The 19828-nt window shown below is 38.8% G+C and overlaps 3 protein-coding genes across 4 annotated transcripts; 1 reads left to right on the top strand and 2 right to left on the bottom strand.

Annotated features, from left to right (window-relative positions):
* The first annotated feature begins 1275 nt into the window (after positions 1-1275).
* Positions 1276-5201, top strand: mrpl35 (mitochondrial ribosomal protein L35). Its single transcript, XM_044375410.1, has 4 exons — positions 1276-1382; positions 1570-1735; positions 4384-4528; positions 4926-5201. The coding sequence occupies exons 1-4, from the start codon at positions 1352-1354 to the stop codon at positions 5112-5114; spliced, it is 531 nt and encodes a 176-aa protein (XP_044231345.1). The 5' UTR covers positions 1276-1351; the 3' UTR covers positions 5115-5201.
* Positions 5202-5248: 47 nt separating this feature from the next.
* reep1 (receptor accessory protein 1) lies at positions 5249-13680 on the bottom strand. Of its 2 annotated transcripts, XM_044375408.1 has the most exons (8): positions 13553-13680; positions 11853-11925; positions 11662-11738; positions 11395-11515; positions 10828-10941; positions 10380-10542; positions 8531-8805; positions 5249-7409 (listed from the first exon to the last, which is right to left on the bottom strand). In XM_044375408.1, the coding sequence occupies exons 1-8, from the start codon at positions 13582-13584 to the stop codon at positions 7338-7340; spliced, it is 927 nt and encodes a 308-aa protein (XP_044231343.1). In that variant the 5' UTR covers positions 13585-13680; the 3' UTR covers positions 5249-7337. The 2 variants fall into 2 exon arrangements, with proteins under 2 accessions (XP_044231343.1, XP_044231344.1); XM_044375409.1 differs by lacking the exon at positions 8531-8805 and having other exon boundaries at positions 7302-7409.
* A 1819-nt stretch (positions 13681-15499) lies between these two features.
* On the bottom strand, positions 15500-18622 carry chmp3 (charged multivesicular body protein 3). The gene is made up of 6 exons (XM_044375757.1): positions 18449-18622; positions 17921-17981; positions 17351-17530; positions 17070-17191; positions 16831-16945; positions 15500-16693 (listed from the first exon to the last, which is right to left on the bottom strand). Exons 1-6 carry the CDS (start codon positions 18491-18493, stop codon positions 16554-16556), a joined length of 663 nt encoding a protein of 220 aa, XP_044231692.1. The 5' UTR covers positions 18494-18622; the 3' UTR covers positions 15500-16553.
* Positions 18623-19828: the final 1206 nt, after the last annotated feature.

The following is a 19828-nucleotide window of genomic DNA, read 5'->3' as shown; positions in this document are numbered from 1 at the left end:
GTCTGTGTCAATATATTTATTTTTTATTTCATTACCACATTGCAGTGGTAGAAAAGTTACTTAGATACTTCAGTAAAAATACTAATACTCCATTAGAAGTAAAAGCCCTGCATTTTAATTTTTACATAAGTTAAAGTATATTAAGTATTTGTAGCAACATATAGGCCTACTTAAAGTCTAAAAAGTAACGGTATGCTACTGATTATCCATAATGGCCAGTTTCAAAATGTCATATTGCTGCATATATTTTATAGGTGGATTATTATTATTCATGAATTTTGTAAGAAGTTATCATTACTTCTTACAAAAAGTTATACATTACAAAAAACATTTAAATATTGTAGCTGTATGGCAGAGCTGATTTGAGCTGTTTTATATGCTGTGGGATTGTTTAACCAAGGCCTATACAAATGCATCATATTCTTATTTTGTATGAAAATTTAGATGGCAACTAGCCAAAAAGTACAGTATCTCCCGCAGAAATGTGGTTGAGTAGCCAACATGTATAAAGTGATATTAAAATAGTCATGTAGATTGTAGGCCCGCTTTAGTAGTAGCAGTGACAATAACTTTTATTTGCGATAAACAATCAGTAAAATTGGTAGATATTTTAGGGATACATACTTAAAACAATAGTCAGGAGCACAAATGAACACTGAAATAGATTTTTATTGCTGTAATCATCCCTCCTGTTCATACTGATCATTAGAAGATCCCATAATGCACTTACAATGTAAGTGATGGGGGACAAAATCCACAGTGCCCCTTCTTTGCAAAAAATGTATTTAAAAGTTTATCTGAAGCTAATATGAAGCTCCAAATTAGTCAAATCAAGTAGATTTCTTTCAACATTACAGTATTTTTAGAGCCAAAGTTCCTCTTTTTCTTACTGTACTTCCACCCATAGCTTCCACCGCAGTTCAACAGGGAATCACTGTCTGAGGAAACACAAAGAGGGAATTTGATGCTAAAAAGACTGTAAATGTGGCAGATATCCACTTGATATGACTAACTCAGACTGCTAAAGCCTCATATAAGGTTCAGGTCAACTTTTAAATACATTTTTGTGGACACACTAGATTTTGTCCCCATCACTTACATTGAAAGCACATTTTAAGGGGGTCTTTTAACAGTCAGTATGAACAGGAGGAACGATTACAGCGAGGAAAATATCTTTTAGTGTGTATATGGACACCTGACTGTTGTAGGACAGACCTGACACATTGTAACCAGTCCCTTAACAGTAGCTAGGCGGCGGTAATGCACTGTGCAGCACTTACGTTTGACGCCGCAAAACATGAGATTTGTCCCAACCAGGACCCTGTAGTCACACCGACATTGAGGAAAAAACATGGCGGCGGCTCTGGCGAGGACGGTGTCCGGTCTGTATCTACAATTTGACATTCATACTTTTCCATTTCCATTTCATTATCCACGTCGTAATATACTGAATAGTCGACATATCATATATTCTTATTTATTTTCTTGTTAGCAGCACGTGAGGCTTCACTAGGTGTGATTTTCTCTTTCTGTGTTGTCATGTTTTCATGTTGCCCTTGTGTCTTACAGGGCTGCTGAGGCCGCTGTCTGTCTCAATATGCGCCAGGACACCAAAGATGTGTCAGTTCTCCAGCCTCATCCAGCCTCAGCCTTTCTACAGCTCTGCTGCAGCCGCTGTCCGCGCTCCTCTGCGTGCTGCAGTGTGTCAGACACCCCGGTTTAGCATCCTGCAACGGTACAGACCGGGGGGCGGGGGGGCACTTCACACTTCTGTCAAGTCAATATGATATTATAATATGATATTATATCCACCTGATAGTAAGCTGGTCCCCATACAAGCACATAGTACAAAGGTGTTAAGCAGTTAAATATCAGAAAAACCGACGCTGAAGTATGCTTCCGATTCAGGACCAAGGACTAGTGTGCAAGATTTAGGGGGGTCTGTTGGCAGAATATGTTTTCATTAGTGTATACTCACCTGAAAGTAAGAATCCTTGTGTTTTTATTAGGTTAGAATGAGCCCTTTATATCTACATAGGGAACAGGTCCTCTTCCACGGAGTCCACCATGTTTCTACAGTAGTCCAGAACTGACAAAGCAAACACTGGCTCTAGAGAGGACCTTTCATGTTTCCCATGTGATTTGCAGCCACCGTAGGTTCTCCTACACGCTTGAAAGGGACGGGTTGATGGGCGGGGGTATTCAGTAGGTTGCAATCTGCAGCCTCACTGCCAGATGCCACTAAATCCAGCACACTGCACCTTTATGGGGGTAAAAGGACCAGTGTGTTGGATTTAGTCAACCACCTGAATTCCCGCTCCCCTTCCAAGTATAGGAGAACATAAGTTGGCCATGAAACTCATGAAAAATGTGAAAGGCCGTCTCTAGAGCCAGAGTTTGGTTTGTCCGTTCTGGGCTATTGTAGAAACATGGCGATGCAACATGGCTGGGTCCGTGGAAGAAGACCTGCTCCCTCTGTAGATATAAAGGGCTCATTTTAATATAATGAAAACATAATTTCTATTTGCAGGTGATTGTACACTAATTAAAACATACTTATAAATATTATATTCCATTTCTGCCAAGTCCGTCCCCCTAGATGCCACTAAATTCTGCACACTGCACCTTTAAGGAAAACATAAATAATCATATTTAGCAGGTGATTCTCCATTTTTTCTTCCTTTAACCCTGCATCAGAAGCTGCTAATCAGAAGCTAACTACAGCGTTGTCGTCCAGTTTGAGGGTAAATGGCTGCAAGAGGACAACCACAATTTTCATGGCAGATTAAAACTTCACATCAGATAAACACTTGAAGCTCTAAAATTATGCTGGAATGTCATGAATAATTAATTAGATTGTGATCCACCTGGCAAAAAGAATCAGAGCAGAGTTTTATCACTTGTAATAAGGGTTGAGAAGCATTAGTGTTAGGGAAAGAAAAAAAGGATGGAGTTGGAACTTAAGTGATTCTGTCAGGACTACAGCTGAAATGATTAGCTGACTGACAGGAAATTAATCAGCAGCAAATTTGTCAATTAATTGTTCATTAGAGGCATTTTATGTGAAAATGGCACAAAAATGGTTCCAGCTTCTCAGTTTTTTTAAGGTGATCTTAGTCTTGTACAATAGTAAATTGAATATCTTTGGGTTAGTGACAGGCATTTTTTACTATTTTCTGATATTTTATAGACAGAACAAATAGATTCATTTTAAAAATTGACTGTAGATTTATAAATAATGAAAATAATCATCAGTTGTGGCCCTAGTAAGAACATAACTTAAAATGATTTTTTAAAAAAGGGAGAGAAGGGGGCAAGATTAGGAAACACTGGGGATGAGATGCTTGTTGAACAGAGGATTTCTCTCTTAATACCAGCTCAGCTCTTTAAGGGGATAGAAAATAACAAGAAAGCTATCAGGGAGGCAAATTTTGGCAGCCCGGAATGTTGTAGGATTATAAAATGATAATTAGCATGTCCACTCAATCAATACTTGTTCTTTAAAACTATTTAACATTTGATGAACATCAGATGAGGATTCTACCATGGGCCGTTTTGATGAGATGTGACCTTTAGAAACCAAATGGGAAGATTTTTTTGTACAAACAGTTGTCTGTAGATGGGAAACAACAGGAGAGATCACTAGCTAATAATTTAACCTGGTGACCTTTTGTACCCCTGCCAAGTGCTTCTGGCAGACCTCTGGGTTCAGGATCCAGTAATGTAGGTTTAGGATTGCTGCTAGAATAAAGCTCAGGATTACAGTTAATCATTTTATTGAACTCTAGGAACAAATTATTTTACATATATTATAAACCGTGTTGCTTTTGTGATTGAAATTCATTTAAGTGTCGATTAACCCAAATTAAAGATAGTTTTACTTTTATTTGATCAGGTTGAGATGTCTACTGCCACACCAGTAAACACAAACGTGAAAGGAATTTTGTTTGTGCTGCTCGCAGCATTGAACAATAGACATTTTGAAAAGTTCAACAGCAACATAATTTAAGAGTCAGTGTCGCTTGTTATTCTGGATAATCAACACGCCTCGCTGTAAACTGTTTTTATCAGGTACCATTTTCTCAGAAGAAAGTAGTTCCAATGAAAACTGTTTGCAGCAAAGTCTGTGGATCCTCCTGAGTAACCTGAACATTGTTTCTGGGAAAATATGTTGCCACAATTAATTGCTCTGAGCACCAGAAATTACATCTTGGCCTCTCAGAAACAGATATGTCATAACCTGGCAAAATAAAACCAAAACTATATACAGGCTACATACAACCAGAGGAAAGTGAGAAAATGACACTAAGTGACACTTTCAATTAAACATTCTTTAAATAAGAGTTGTGCCTTTTCTGACTCTGCCTCTTTGTGTTTTTGCAGCGTGTCAGCTCTTGCTCCGTCTCTGACTCTGCAGCCCAGCAGAAGTCTGACGTACTACAGTCTGAAGAAGGGAAAGAGGAAGAGCGTGAAATCTGTGACAGAAAGGTTCATGAGGCTGCACTGTGGCCTTTGGATCAGACGCAAGGTACAAATATTTCTCTGTTGACTGGCAAAAATCAATGGGTTGTTTTCTCAAAGGGCGGGTTCACAATTTTTCACATCTGTCTTAAAACAACAGGTGCCCAAATTAACATTGAAACAGGTTTTTCTTGCTATAATTATTCCTTCTGTTTATACTGACCATCAGAAGATCCTCTCATAATGCACATACAGTGTAAGTGATGGAGGCCAAAATCCTCATTCTGTGGAAAAATGCATTTAAACGTTTATCTGAAGCTAATATGAAGCTTCAGTCGTCCAAATTAGTCGAATCAAGTAGATATCTTCCATCTCTCTTCTATCTTTCTATCCTTTAACACCTTAAAATTACAGTGTTGCTAGTCTAACTTAAAACATCCTTTTTTTCCCCCCCTTTTTAACAGGCTGGATACAAGAAGAAACTGTGGAAGAAGAAACCTGCCAGACGAAAGCGCCTGAGGGAGCATGTCTTCTGTAACAAAACACAGAGCAGACTTTTGGATAAAATGACAACATCTTTTTGGAAAAGGAGGAACTGGTATGCAAATGATCCATACCTGAAGTACCATGACCGGGTCAACCTTAAAGTGTAATGTGACGATTTGTGCGATGGCATCTTGTTTTCTGGTTGAATATAATGTAATGATGTAATATACATAATAAAGTCCTGTTTAAAAGGATTTCTGCTTTTAAATGTTCTTTTTAAGAAAAAAAGACAAACACACAATCAAAGTTTTGCTTCATATTTAATGGCTGATTTAAGCAACAGAAATATTTAATCAAATGGAACAATAAATCGATAGCCATAAACCATCATGTCATTACATCACTGCTTTCAGTTTTATTTCACATTTAAGTTGTAATTTAAGTAATTTGACATTCTGGCCTGCCAGAACAAAATTTCCTCAGATAACTAAGTCAAGTGGTGTCTTCTCATCAATAAAGTGGCTAGTTTATCAGTAAATAAGACATGTCACTCATATGTATGTATAGCCAACTGATAGTCATAACATATCCTGTTCATCCAACATCGCAACTGAAAATGACAGAATAATTCAGGCATCTGAAGAGGCCAACAGCTTCTCACAAAATCACTTAAGAAATCCCAATTTTCCATTACAAATTAATAACAAATATCATGCAATGATGAGTTTATCGATCTACGCACAAGTTTACAAATCTGCTACTTAGCGACACATTTTTTTCTGTTTCACTTTGCATGAATTTTAATAGAAGGAAATCCCCTCCAACACTAACACTGATACTACTAATGCTGAAACATATATTCAGATTTTCATGTTTGACTATTATATTTTTTTTCTCATTTCATGTGCATAACGAGTGTATCTACAACATCAGAGTGAATGACGTGTAAACAGAAACTTTTGTACCTGAGAAGCTTTTGTTTCAAACTTCAAACCACTGTGAATGATACAGATACAATGATGAAAATGATGAATCTAATGCGCAAGTCCAACCATCAACGACTGACACAGTAGTAGTTTGTGTAAAATGTTGCCGAGGCTCAGGCTCAGTGAAGAAAAGTTGAGGATGAAAACATACATATACACAAGTGTACTGTATCGTCACCCAGTATTAACTTAAATGTGAGTTTGTAAACCTGCAAACCAATATAGTCACTCTCATGAATTCCAAAAAAAGTAGAAGAAGCGAGAAGAAGGTAAGAACGTTGGATTTAGAGTTGCTCAGTTAACAGCAGAATATTACACAGTGATTTTAAAACATGGAAAAGGAACCCATGTTTACATATATTTAAATTATATCCTATTTCTGCTACAGCTGAACGTGACACATTCCTAATTGGCTTTAAATTGTCAAATAAATGAAGAAACGTGCCGAGAAAGTGAACAGTAGATTGTCAAAACAGTCGGCTCCACTGAGACCTCTTTATCTGTGATACATATGTTATCACTTGTTATACAAGTCATTATATCCCAACCACAGAAGAAATAAACAATAATTATATTATTGGTGATAATATTCATGATTATTGTTCATTTTTTTGGCCATTTCAGAGTATTGAGGGCAGTAATTTTTATTCATAACATAGTGCAAAAATGATTGTTTTATGAGAACATACTGTTTGAAATACTTATCGCCATGTGTAGAGACATTTGTTTCTATTTCTATGTCTCTGCTATCTCTTTCATTAAGGCTTTAATAGAGAGGTAAATAACAGAATATTTCTGCCAGTGCTGTCTGACTTTTCATTATTACATGGTAGGGTGTGTTTTGTGGATAATTTCTCAGTAACATAGCTCGTCAGTGCAGAATTCAGCTGCTCACTGGTGTTTTCTCCAGAACAGACTGAAAAAGGGTGGAAAACAGCTGTGCCTTTTCTTTTGATCCTTGGCTCGTAACACATTCTCAAATCAGTGACCGCGTCACTCTCATTGCCAGCTGTACTATTCAGTGACAGTACATTCTGTTTCATTAACAGCAGACTAATGACTGGGAAGACACACATGCAATTGCCTACCCAAACCTGATATATAAAAACAATCAAATCAGAAAGATGAAACACACACTGTACATAAATACATATTCAATTACCCATTAACTAAAAATGTTCTATCAGCATGGAGCCCATTCATTCATTTGTTCTATATCAGTGTCACAAACCTCAATTTTTAAATTATGAGCCACGAGCTATATACTGTGTATAGAGGGGTCATCATAGGTCACTTTGGTAATACCTTATTCCAAAGCAAGGCTGCTTCAGTCATGTAGCTTTTGGCCATTCAGTATTTTTACTTCTTGCAGCAAAGGCAGCTGGAGTAGTCTTGAGGACAGTTTCACATGGCTTCATTGTTCGAAGAAAGAGCACTCCTGGATCTTGTGAGAGGCCTTAAGACTCTAAGAGGTGGCTAGAAGGAAGGACAGATGAGGATAAAAGCCAAGAGGGAGATGAAGATTAGCCAGCTAGTAGCTACAATGAGTTGCACTTTTATTTAAGGGAGCAGGCTGGTGTTATTCTATATTTTTCTTATTGTCAACAAATCCCTTCCCTGACTTCCTGGATCCTATCTGTGGTTTCAAGCTCCAGGCTCATTTGTTCCTACTTAAGATGTAAATCTTTAAAAACAGGAAACATATAATGTCATTTGCCGCATCATTTACAGAAAGCCTCCGTAATTTCCCAAAACAGCTGGGCACTGTAGTTTTTAGGAAACATTTCTAAAACAGGAGTAAGTAGTGCATTTGTTGGGGACTATTTTCAGTTGCGGATTAATACACATTTGGTGCATTAGTGATAATTTACTACTTGGGAGTGACTCAAAATAAACAAACACAGTGCCAAAGTTCATGGTAATGAATTAATATGCCAGCCAATGCAACGATATGGCTGATTGGTGTGTTTTTAATAGTTTTTGGAGCTCTTTGCCGCAGAGGAATGAGCTACATCAGACTTTAGCTACACTGACATTACTTGTTAGAGGGATCAAATCATTGTTGGTTTTGGTCTTTTCATGGGATTTGTTGACAGCAAGAAAATAAATAAAATTTCTAGTATAATCCTTTAAACAGTGTTGCTTTATTTAGTCGGGCACAACCATACCAAACACACTAATATTAGATGTTGAAACGTGTGATTGAATACTAGTTCATTCCTGGGACTCATTTCACAGAATCATTTATATAAACATGAAATCAAAAGTTAAAGTTATTATCAGGGGGTGACAAACACTGGAGGGCACCCGTGTTTGGCCTTTTCCCATGCTGCGTTTCTAAACAAGTGAGCCACTGCAATCACACATTCATTTGCACTGAACGATGATTCCAGTAAAACAAATGCATGATTCAGATTCATCAGTGCAGAAATCGTATTAGAAGCTAGACTCTCCACAGTTGCAGAAGAACTGAACCGTGGTGATTCATTTATCTACACGGCAGTAAAAATTAGTGAATCAGTGAGTTAGATCACCACTCTCAAGGGGCAGTTAGGATCAGGCAGCAGCTGAGCAGCCATGATGACGAGGCGGTATACCTCAGGAGCCTTCCTCTTAACCAGCCTGAGCTGCTGAGAGCTCGATGCCGCCTGCACCCCTTTCTCTACCTCCTCGGGCTGCTCCGGAGCTGGAGGAGTAGGAGTAGGAGGTGGAGAGGGTGTGGAGGGCGGGGTGGACTGGGGTGTCAGTGTGGAAGTGAGGGTTGTGGACTCGGTCTGGGACTCAGAGGGTGTAATGGACTTGGATGGCAACTCCTTGGGCTCCAATTGGTCTAACCCCAACACCTCATACTCAGTCATGTCAAATTCATGTCCTGTATCATGGAAATAGGTCGTCGGGAGGAATGAAAAACACAAAAAATCCTCTCTCTGGCTTACTGAACTGACAGTCAGATACTTTTTGTGCAATCGCTGTGAGAGCTGCAACTGATTTTGGTCAGTTGGGACTATAAAGGTTCATATCAGAATGCATTATCATTCTCCAGACCACAGAGAAGAGGCTAAATAGCATATTATGATAACTGGGAACCAATTTGTTGCAGCACAAAGAAGCCACAAACAAGCCCGGCCTTGTTAAGATCTCACTGTACTTCTTTTCAGTATCCACAGAATTGTATCCACTCAGGCTAGTTTCCATGTCATGTAATACAGCAGAAATCTAAAACATACCTTTGACTGTTCAAACGGTATTGAAAAATGCTAGAATAAAGGATAAATCTGGTGATCTATATTTTTCTTATTGTCAACAAATCCCATGAAAAAAACAAGCAAGCAAACAAACAATGAAGTGGTGACACCAACAATTATTGTCTCTATAGTCCTCCATTTTTGCCCAAAAACTATTAAACCACATCAGTGAGCCCCGCCGTTTCATTGGGTGACATGTTTCCTCATTATGATGGGCACTGTAGTTTATTTGAAGTCACACACAACATCCTGCTGCTGCAAATACTTGCTATGGCACCAAATTCACTGCTGAAAATATTCTTGAAGGGCACACTGTTTGCTTCTGTTTGCTAAAATTGCAGTGCCCAGCTGTTTTAGGCAATTACTTATCATTTGAAAAAAATCTAACTATGTATTTGTGACCTTTATTTTTAAAGGACATCATAGGAATGAGTGGACCACCACAACAGAGTAAGAAGGTCAAAAAGTATTGAGAGATAGACTAAAGCACGGTTGGTTTTGTCTTTACATGGGATTTTTTAATAATAAGAAAAATATAGCATAACAACAGATTAATCCTTTAAGTTAGCGACAACCAATAATTGAAAGTCCTAAACTGACAGCAGAATGTACTCAGCAGATATTAACAGAAGTAATCTCATCAGAATTCCTTTCAATAAAAAGGTTGGTTGTCCCTAAAATGTACAGCTATTTCAGTTATGTCTCATGTTATCTACAAAGGAGCAATTATCAGGTTGAAGAACAACCTGATCCAGAAAACAAACTACAACTGTTTGCACATGATGTTAAACTGGGAACAAATCCCTGCAGCCTCATGTGAGCTTTATCACAGGATGGTTAGCCTGGCAACCCTGAGAGGCCTGACTTGCTCCAAACAGGAAGGCAGGGACTGAGGTTAGGGGGCCACTCAGGAAAGCAGAAGTACTAAACAATATCTGTAGGGTTAAACAAGCTTGAGCAGGAAGACAGAAATCTACATGATAATCTGTCTTTACACAAACCAAACGAGCACTGCTGTGCTGCATTATTGTTGCACCGTTATAGTGAATGTGCTCTGTGAACAGGCAGTATAGAACGCATTTTTATCAACACATTGTGTGTGTTTTTTTTTTATATGAATATGGCTGAATCATTCTCTACAGTGGCTTTCACTATCCAGCTCTAGATGGTGAGCGGCAATCAGCCTGTAATGTCTCCTCACCCTTGCTGTAGCTCTCTGTCTTGCTGCGCGTCATAGATCTGCTCCGGTGCTGTGTCGGTGCCGGCTGTGTGGTGCCAGGGTCGGTGTTGTCGGGGTCGGACTGGTAGGAAGACAGATCCTGCATGCTGAAACTCCTCAGTCTGTCAGACAGGACTCCTTGACTCTTTGAAAGGAAACACCGGGTATTAATTTTAGTCTCAGCAGCAATGTGAGACAGTTAGCATGGCAGAATTTTTTTTTCTTTACAATCTAAGGTTGTCTTTAAAAAATACAAACATTACAATAGTGGATTTTTTTTACCTAGAAAACAAACATTTAAACCTCTATTCAATAGGCCTTCTTCATTATGTGAATGGCCAGAAAACAACGAGCTCGATACCCGTACCTCCAAATGCCCTCTACTGTACCCCCAGGCCAGTACAAAACAAATGTCCAGAGTCTGCAGTACCTTTGTTGCAGCCATGACTGCAGCTGTGGCCGCAACGTTCAGCCCTTTTCTCCCAAAATGCACCAGGGTGTCATAGCTTTTGTCCTTCGCTTGGCAGATGTAGTCATCAATATCCTGGCACAAGGGCAAAAACAAGCACATGAACACTGCAGCATCTCTTTTTATGATTGTGTAACATGTTATTTTATGCACCGTGTTGAAAGGTGTTAATTATATCGCCTGATTGCGTCATTTCATTCTGTGACTACTGATTTACGTAAAACTCACTCATCTGTTTCCTGATTCACACACAAGAGGAAAAGGGAAAAGGAGAAATGGAGGAATATCATGATCTTTGCTCTTTCTCTCTCCTGCCCAGCAGAAACCATCTTCAACAGCTAAACTGGAAAAGTGAATTGGCACAAAGGCACTTTTGTTCTCTAGACAGCTGAGAAGCTCAAATTCTATTAGTCACAAAACCACAAACGCACGAACCTAAAGCCTAGGCTGAATGTTTTCACCTAAGCCTTTCCTTGAACTTGCACCAGAGGAAGCAGTGGACGACACAACAGAGGAAAGAGATTTCACCTTTTCTTTTGAGGAAAGCGTGGGATGGACAAACTTCCTGTAGAGCACACTGGACCCTTTAGTGTAAGGGGACAGTAGCCACACCACAAAGGCTATCTTCAGCTCATAGTAGAAAGGAAGCCTGCAACAGAGACACAAAATAATGAAGCCATTCCTACTGTAAAATGTCACCGCAAACATATTTTACTTGCCAGTGACAAAACGTCACAGTGAGGATTTCTTACAAGTGTGTATAATCAGTAACACAGGATATGTAAGGTTACTTACCAACAAAGAAACATATCTGTAAACACCTCCACAGTGGTGAACATGGCAAATATTATCCAGTACATCATCCATTTCACCTAAAATGTAACAGAACAGTCAAAGATAGTTTACAAACCTACATATAACATCTTGTAAAATCATGTTTATGTGGTTGGATATCATTACATAACTGAAACAAACAAAATACTCACATATTCTCTCACATCTTTCGACTTCACAGCTTTGTAAGATGAGTAGGCGGGATATAGTGTACCAAACACAAGTCTAGAAGAGAGAAAATGTGCCAGTAAACAACAAGAGCAAAAAAAATATGAGACTACAGAGTCCAACAGATATTAAAATGTGCATGAATAACAAATCAAGCTGTTTCAGACGTAATATATAATAATTTGGTAGAATTTTAAAGACTGGTTTAAAGTCATGTTTTGAAATTTGCCCTTGGAAAATATATCCTGGGATGTCAAATGTGTATGTGCGAATTAGCCTAATATAACCATAAATAAAAATTGCTCTAGAATTTATAGAATAAATTATAAACTGGAGTAATTCCTTCATTATACTGTCTGGAAAGATATTTTTTATCTACTAGTTGTCTGAGCTGCAGCGTGCAGAATGAAGGTAAAGACATGTTGTCAGGTGAGATCAAAGTAAATAATTTCCCCTTTTAGAAGCAAACTTGTCAAACCAGCAGTGCGTAAAAGTCAGGACAGACTTGTGTGCGCCATGGCTGATTTGGCAACACAAGCTATCCAGGTGACAAACTGCAAGGCGTGAGTTAAAATTAGCCCACATGTGTTTTCTTCTTTTTTTTCATTATCTAAATTTCTATTCGTGTGTAGACACCTGTGCTGACACTCTGTCCGGGACAGAGTTGAAGTGCCACAACCAGGCAACAGCTGTGAGTGCAACCTGATCAAATTACTGACCCACATCATGTTGCACCATTCCGACCTAACTGTGAGTCTACCAGAGTTTAGAGAGGACACTCAACATAAATATATCGACGCATCTAGACCTTTCTGTTGGGAGACTGGATCCCAAACGACCCACATATCCAGGGTTTGAACATCCAGGGTAAAGACAGTGACATCTCAGTAGCAAATGTAATTGTGATTGCCTCACTGTTTTGAGGTCTGGGCCTGCTGTTGTTACACCGTCTGTAATGGCGCTGATTCATACTTTATGCAGGTAAAAATAACATACTGTAATAAAGGTGATCCTATTGTTTTTATTTCATTTAAATTCTAAAAAATATATGCACATCCCTGCCTTAATACATGCATAACTCTTGCATTGTAACCTGAGAAGGATGACCCATCCCTTTTGTTTGTTTTTCCAATATGGGACATCAACACAGACTATAGCTCCTCTCAAAGACCGCTCCTGTTATTCAGTCACCTCGCCACTGAGTGACATTTAGACTTCTGACTGTAAAAGACGCCTCTGATTTCTGGATCTAACTCACATGATCATTTTGCAGATGATAATAGATTATTCAGCCGATCACGTCACCTCTTTGTCTGTAATAAAAAAAAGCCACTTGATAAACACAAAGAGTGCCAGGCTACTGTGCGCTGCCAGCCTGTTAAAAAATACAGTAGGTCTATACAGGCCCAGCTCAGCATTTCTGCTCAAATGGCAAAGTACCATCCAGTGCAAATCAGACTATTTTTCAGTGAAAATTTAATAGACCGACATCTGCCGCTCCTTACACACTGTCGTGTCATATTCTGCTGAAATATTAGACAAATTGCGGGAGCTTATAAAGCGCTGCGCTCCTGCACCGCCAATGTGCGGCTCAAACCCCCGCAACAACCAGCAACCTGCAATGTATTAATATTCTAGTCAGTGTCGGAGCGTGTGAAATTAAATTGAAATAAAATGGACTTACACCACAAGTCTAGAGATGATCCAGGAGACCATTGCGCTGGAAAGGCGACAGGACGCGCTGTCTGCGGGGAGGAGTTTCCTCCAGATGACAGGCGCGTCCAGGCGGCAGCGTCTGGACGCACACAGGCTGCAACGTGATGCGGGATAAACAGCGAGGGGACTATAAATATTATCCATAGATGGCAGTGTTGCGTTGCGCAGACAACGCTAAAGCTAACTTCCTGGCAATCAAATGGGATACGGTTGTATGCATGGACTGATTAACCTGTTAGGGGTCCTGGGACAAATATTTACTGTTGAGTACTTATTGATATCCCCTCTTTCTCTTTGTAGAGTGTTTGTACCTTGTGGCCTCCACGTTCCCATTAAGTGCACACAGAGGACAACACATGGGAGCCAAATTATGTGGACAGAGATCCAGAACTCATACCTGAAATAATACAACTAAGCCCCAGGATTGTTTTTATGTCAGTGTGTTAACTCTAATAAATCACAACACTATTTAGGAATATGCACCATGAGACATGAAGGCAGCAACTAATAGTTTTCATTATCACTTAATCTGCAGATTATTTTATTGATGTAATCCTTATGTTCATAAATAATCAGAAGATAGTGAAACATGTCCATCGCAGTTTACCATAACTGAAGGTACACATTGTCAAATATGTTTTTTTTTTTTTTTACCAACCATCTGTCCAAAACCCCAAAATATTTAGTTTACAATGATATAAAAAAGAGAAAGGCAGTAAATCTTCACATACATTTATGTTATGTTCATTTTATCATCTCAGCTCTGAAACAAAATAAATTAATGAAGCTCTTAAAACAGGACCCTTGTACAATACAAGGCCTTAATATTATTGTAGCTAATAATGCAAGACCCACCTGAGTTGACCCTGTTCTCTAAAAAAAAATGCAATTAATCAATTTACCCCCCAAAAAATCAGCTAACAATTTGTTGCACTCGGGGCTTTTAGGTCTCCTGGGGCAGTTTCAGGCTTCTTTCTGTTGGTAATTCAGCCTTGTTGGTATGTTAAATAATGGGCAAGTAGCAAAGTAAGCGGATTAGAGAGTCAAACGGTGGGTTTATTTCTAGTTTGGTGATCACCATGAAAGTAAGCAATTAGGAGTACATAGAGGCAATTTTTATGACAGCAAGTGACCAAGTTTATACTATGTAATATGTTCAGACTAAATTTACATGATCAAATAAGTTCACCAGAGGTTTTCCATCTGGTACTGTACATATTGGGCAAATAACCAACTAGTAGACATCTACCGAAATTTGTGTGAAAATGCTTCTGAGTGAGATTTTGCATGGCCTTTAAACTTCTCAACCTCTGGTCACTAACACCTGAGAGCATCTGCAGCTTGAGAGCTACCTCACCTTTGTCCAGCCTCTGTCCTACATACTGGAGCAAGAGAACAGAGGCAAGGTTTTGTTACAGTACAACAAAAGCTGCCGAGGGCGGGCCGTGGCTGGTAGAAATCTAATCCTTTTTGTCCACTTTAAAGCCAAGGGAATGGCTTCAAAACATTACATCTCAGCTCCTTTAAAAAAAAAACCCCGAGACTCTACACACATCAACAAGTTGTAGCACAATGCAATTCTACACACAGGTTAAAAATAAAAAGGCCTGAAATGATTGACATAGTGTCTGAGTCACAGCTGATTATTGGTAGATTGTAGTCTCTGAACTGCAGGATGATGAAAAGCAGCACTGACAGGAAATTGAACTCTTTACTGCACATACAGTTTGGCCTCTGAACTTCTGAGCAAGCTATTTTATGTGCAGGCAGATGTTTGTTTCAACCAAATCAGATGTCTGTGCAGTACAATGTCTGACCTGCTGAGTGGGCTGTTGCTTGCCAGCAGGTTCAGATTTTCCCAAAGGGTAAAACACACCCAACATTTAGTGTTTATAGAGTTATAAAGCTCCTCATGCACCTTCTGATAAACCTTTATTCACTTCTTTCATTCATTACCACATGCACAGGCTCTATTAAAGCTTCGGGCACAACAAACAGATAAGATACATTCTTCATATTGGCCACTGTCACCTTTGTTCTTAAAAGTTTTATTTCATTATTTCGTCCCCGCTCACATAGAAAAATTATACACACAATACTTCCACAACACATATGTCCTGCACTAACCAAGCTTTCCATTTCCTTTGCATCTTCCTGCTGAGAAGGAAATCAATCATGATACAAAGTCAAACATTTAACAAGCTGAATGTTAATGCAAAAACAAACAAACGAAAGGTTAGGGCAGTATGTGTGCATTTTTCTGATAAGTGTACTATACATGTAGAACCACATTTAGTAGAGATACATTTTGACTGTACAGAAAATTAACTATCAAAAAGAAAAATCCACCCATCACCTCTAGTGTTTTAGAAAATGTAGGCTAATTACTGGTTAACAGAACAGCTGTTGCGTACAAAATATATTGTAACAGATTAGATCTACTGCTGAATAATGATCTAGGATGATGCGATTTGCACTGAACATTTCTGCAGGATGGTTTCCATCAACAGTTACTCAATCACTTGTTTGGAACATAAATACCAAAGTACGTCCACCAGGAGTCCATAACTTAGGACAGAAGAAGAATATGATGAAGCACTGTAGGCACAGCAGGCTTTTCATACATACATACATTATATACACTTTCTTAAACCTTCTGTTTGACTTTGGATAATAGACTTACCTAGGGTTACCCCTGATAATAAAAGACAAAAAGCAAAAAAAAACCTCCAACGAAAACAAAAACATGTTTCTTCTGGCTGAGTAGACCAAACGTTCTATAAAAAAAACTTGTCTTTTTAAAGACATTAACTCTCGTAGCACAACGTTAACCCCAAATGATTATGTGAAATAATTATAATATGAAGCAAAGAGGGAGGACGCTCAGAGCTGTAAACTCTGCACCAAAATTGTCTCTATCCTTACATGGAGTAAGCAAACAGACTTTGACAGAACAGTGGAAGTTCACCTTAGCTCCTAAGAGCTGCCAGTCTCGACTGCATCGCTTCAATGTCCTCCTCTGACTCATCATCTGAGGCCGCAGCGGCTCCGGGGGGCTCCATTTCAGGCAGGGCGTCTGTGACTTTGCTCGGTGCTTTGCCAAGGGCGCCTAACAGAGCAAATACAACCAATAAACACAACTTTCAGTATAACCGATCTGTTACAATTCAATCTCTGGTTCCATCGAAAAGTTAGATACCAAAACAGGAACGTAACAGTGTCATTTATTTTAACAAATCTCTTCACCTGCTGTGATCTCAAACAGGATCTTGTCAACTTCCTCCTCCGCTGCTTCCTCCATCTCCTCTCCATCTTCCATGCTCTCAAATGTGTCTTCTAGCATTTCCTCAATGATGCCGGCCTGAAAGATGAATATGTGAACATGTTGGTGAAAATAAATAATGGCAAATGGAAATCTGAGTCAGGAGTAGTGTAGAAACTTGATTATATAAAAGGATTTATGAATGTTGGGTGCTGCTGCTAACCTTCATCATCTCCTTTGATAGCTCCCTCATGGTGGCCTGGATCTCTGGGATCTTGACAAGGCTCTGCATGGCTTTCATGACCTCTGTGCTCTTCTGCAGGGCTCCAGCTACACGCAGTACAGCTAGAGACACACAAATACGTTCCCTTCACTGACATGACAGAGCAGCACATTATGTTAAGCGCAAATGGTTCAACTAATGACAGTAAGGGATTTTACATGAATAACATTAAAGCCATCTTCCCCAGTCTAATGACCCAGCTACTGCGTTCCCAAACTCACAAAGCTGATTCTTCATGCTGAGTAGCACAGAGTTCATCTGGGCTTTCGAAGCGTAAAGTTTTGAGACAGCTCGTTTCGACTGAATCATCTCCTTTGCAAGGATGATGCACACATCCTTTTGTCCCTTTTTGGCAGCGTCTTTGATGGACCTTTTAACTTTTTCTTCTTCTCTTTGAATGTCTGAAACACAAGAGCACGTAATTACATATCACACAAAAACTCATGTAATTTATATAATTAAGTCATTGATTGTCATGTATAATAGAGTCATACAACAATACAAATTTACCATCTTAATGAGTCACCACCTCTAGTGTTAAGTCATTTATATTTTTACATTTTTTCTGGGCAATAAGCCAATGAGGTAACTCAGTAGATGTAATTTCAAATTGATGTGTTTTCTTTTCTTTCTCCCTTTTCTGTTTTGCTTGAAGATACTTCAATTGAAACTAATGTAATTACGTCTTCTACTTTTTTTAATAGTTAGAAAAATACAGACTATCCCTAAAATCACATGAAGGTCAATGTAAACTGGACATTTTACAATTATAAATGACTCTTTTACCTTACCTCGAATTTGTCTGTCAATCACTCTCATTTCCTTCCTGATCTTTTGAGACCATTCATTGATCTGAAACAAAACACATTATTTCAAACTGCATTAACATTACTCTTACAATTACGATACGTTTCTCACAGACATCTGAAACATTAGTTAGGTTAAAGCAATTTTAAAAAGTTAGAACAGCTAAACTGTAATAGAAAATGGTGTCTGCTGAGGCACAATCAGGGTTTGTTTACATCGAGACGACTACTTGTATGCTAACTAGCTGCTCGGTTGATTTGGCACATAAACAAACGTGTGTAACGTTATATAAGGTAGAATTAACGCAGTTAATGACACTGACACTGACACTTATCTTTAACCAGACTAACGTGAGCTACTCAGCTGGTAAGAAGCAGCAACAGATTGGATGAAGCAAGCGGAGTTAAACAGACAGCTAACGATAGCAAGGTTAGCAAAAGGCGCTATGGTTTTCTTCTTACTACGGGCCAAACTCTCAAAGACAACTCGGCTGTTCAGCAGTCAGCACTTACCAGATCCTTTGGTGGTTTATCCGGTGTTCTGCCGAACAGCCCCATTGTGACTACTTCGTTAAATGCCAAGCTAACCTACCTGACTAAAACCTAGCTGGCTAGCTCAGCTTGATCAACCAGCACTTCCTGTGTCGCGTGCTGGGCTCGGAGTGCTCGGGCTGAGTCCCAACATGAAAGGGGCAGTCGGTCCCTCCGCGAGGAAACAAGGAAACAAGTGTTCCGGTTAGGTCGAAATCCAACCAGACACAAAGTAATTAGAGTATGATGGAGTATTAGGGTCTCACTGAGAGGAAAACATTACGAGATTTCGAGAATATTGTAATATTAGGCCCACGAGAATAAAGTTGTTATATTACAAGAATAAAGTTATAGGGTGAATTAGTGTAATGTGGGACACTGACAAATGTGATACCTGAGCTCAAATGCATCTATATCTTCTTCTAACAAATGTTAATGATTAGGACTGCTGTCAAATTTAACCTCGAGTGTCATGTAATTAAAATTGGGTGACTTCAACAATGTGATGTCATAGATTGGGGCGGGGAAAACATCTAACAGGAAGTACTTACTGTCAAGTCCAGTTAAAGGTCAGTGACAAAGGATTTTGAGTAATTTAATGTTATAAATGTGTCATAAATGAGGCAATGTTGCCACTTGTTATCAAATTGTGTTCATGCCTCAAAATATGCTATAATATGGTGAAAACACGTTTCAATTTTTTTTAAATTTCAGTCCATTTTTCATTGTCCCACTTTAGAAAATGTGACACAGAATGGTTTTACTAATGTGGAACGGTCATATATGTTATGTGAAATATGCGTTTAAGTACATTAAATGTGCAATACCAATAGTTATTTAGGTCTAAATCTAGTAATCCTTAATTTGAATTTATTTTTAGGCAGGTTGCAAATTATATTATTACTAATATCAATAAATAATACACAGTAGGCTATAATACATTATTATGTATCTGTAACAGCAAAAACATTGTAATTTCTGAAATGACCAAATGTGGGCATGAACTTTGGCCTTGAGTGTTACTGACCAGATTAATTAATATGATTTAGACTTTCCAGCCTCCCAGTAGGTGTCCCAGATTTCAGCCTGAAGCGTCCCACATTAGGAAAGGCACATAATCTGGGACAATTTGGCACAAGGAACACTTTTATATTTGCCATTTCTTCTCTGAGTGTGATGTCTACATTCTCATTTCTGATATGATTAGAAAACACCATAGGGATTTCAGAGTGGTAGGCGTACTGGCTTCCCACTGAAATATATTGCTGAAATGCCAATTGCAAAAATTATCCCACATTACTCTAACTCACCCTATTACAAGAATAAAGTAGTAATTTTACAACAAAAAAGTCGTAATTTTAT

Source organism: Thunnus albacares, chromosome 15, assembly GCF_914725855.1.
Source record: "Thunnus albacares chromosome 15, fThuAlb1.1, whole genome shotgun sequence".
Lineage (NCBI taxonomy): Eukaryota > Metazoa > Chordata > Actinopteri > Scombriformes > Scombridae > Thunnus > Thunnus albacares.
The sequence above is the reverse complement of the archived record's forward strand: the minus strand, read 5'-3'. Positions and strand labels throughout refer to the sequence as shown.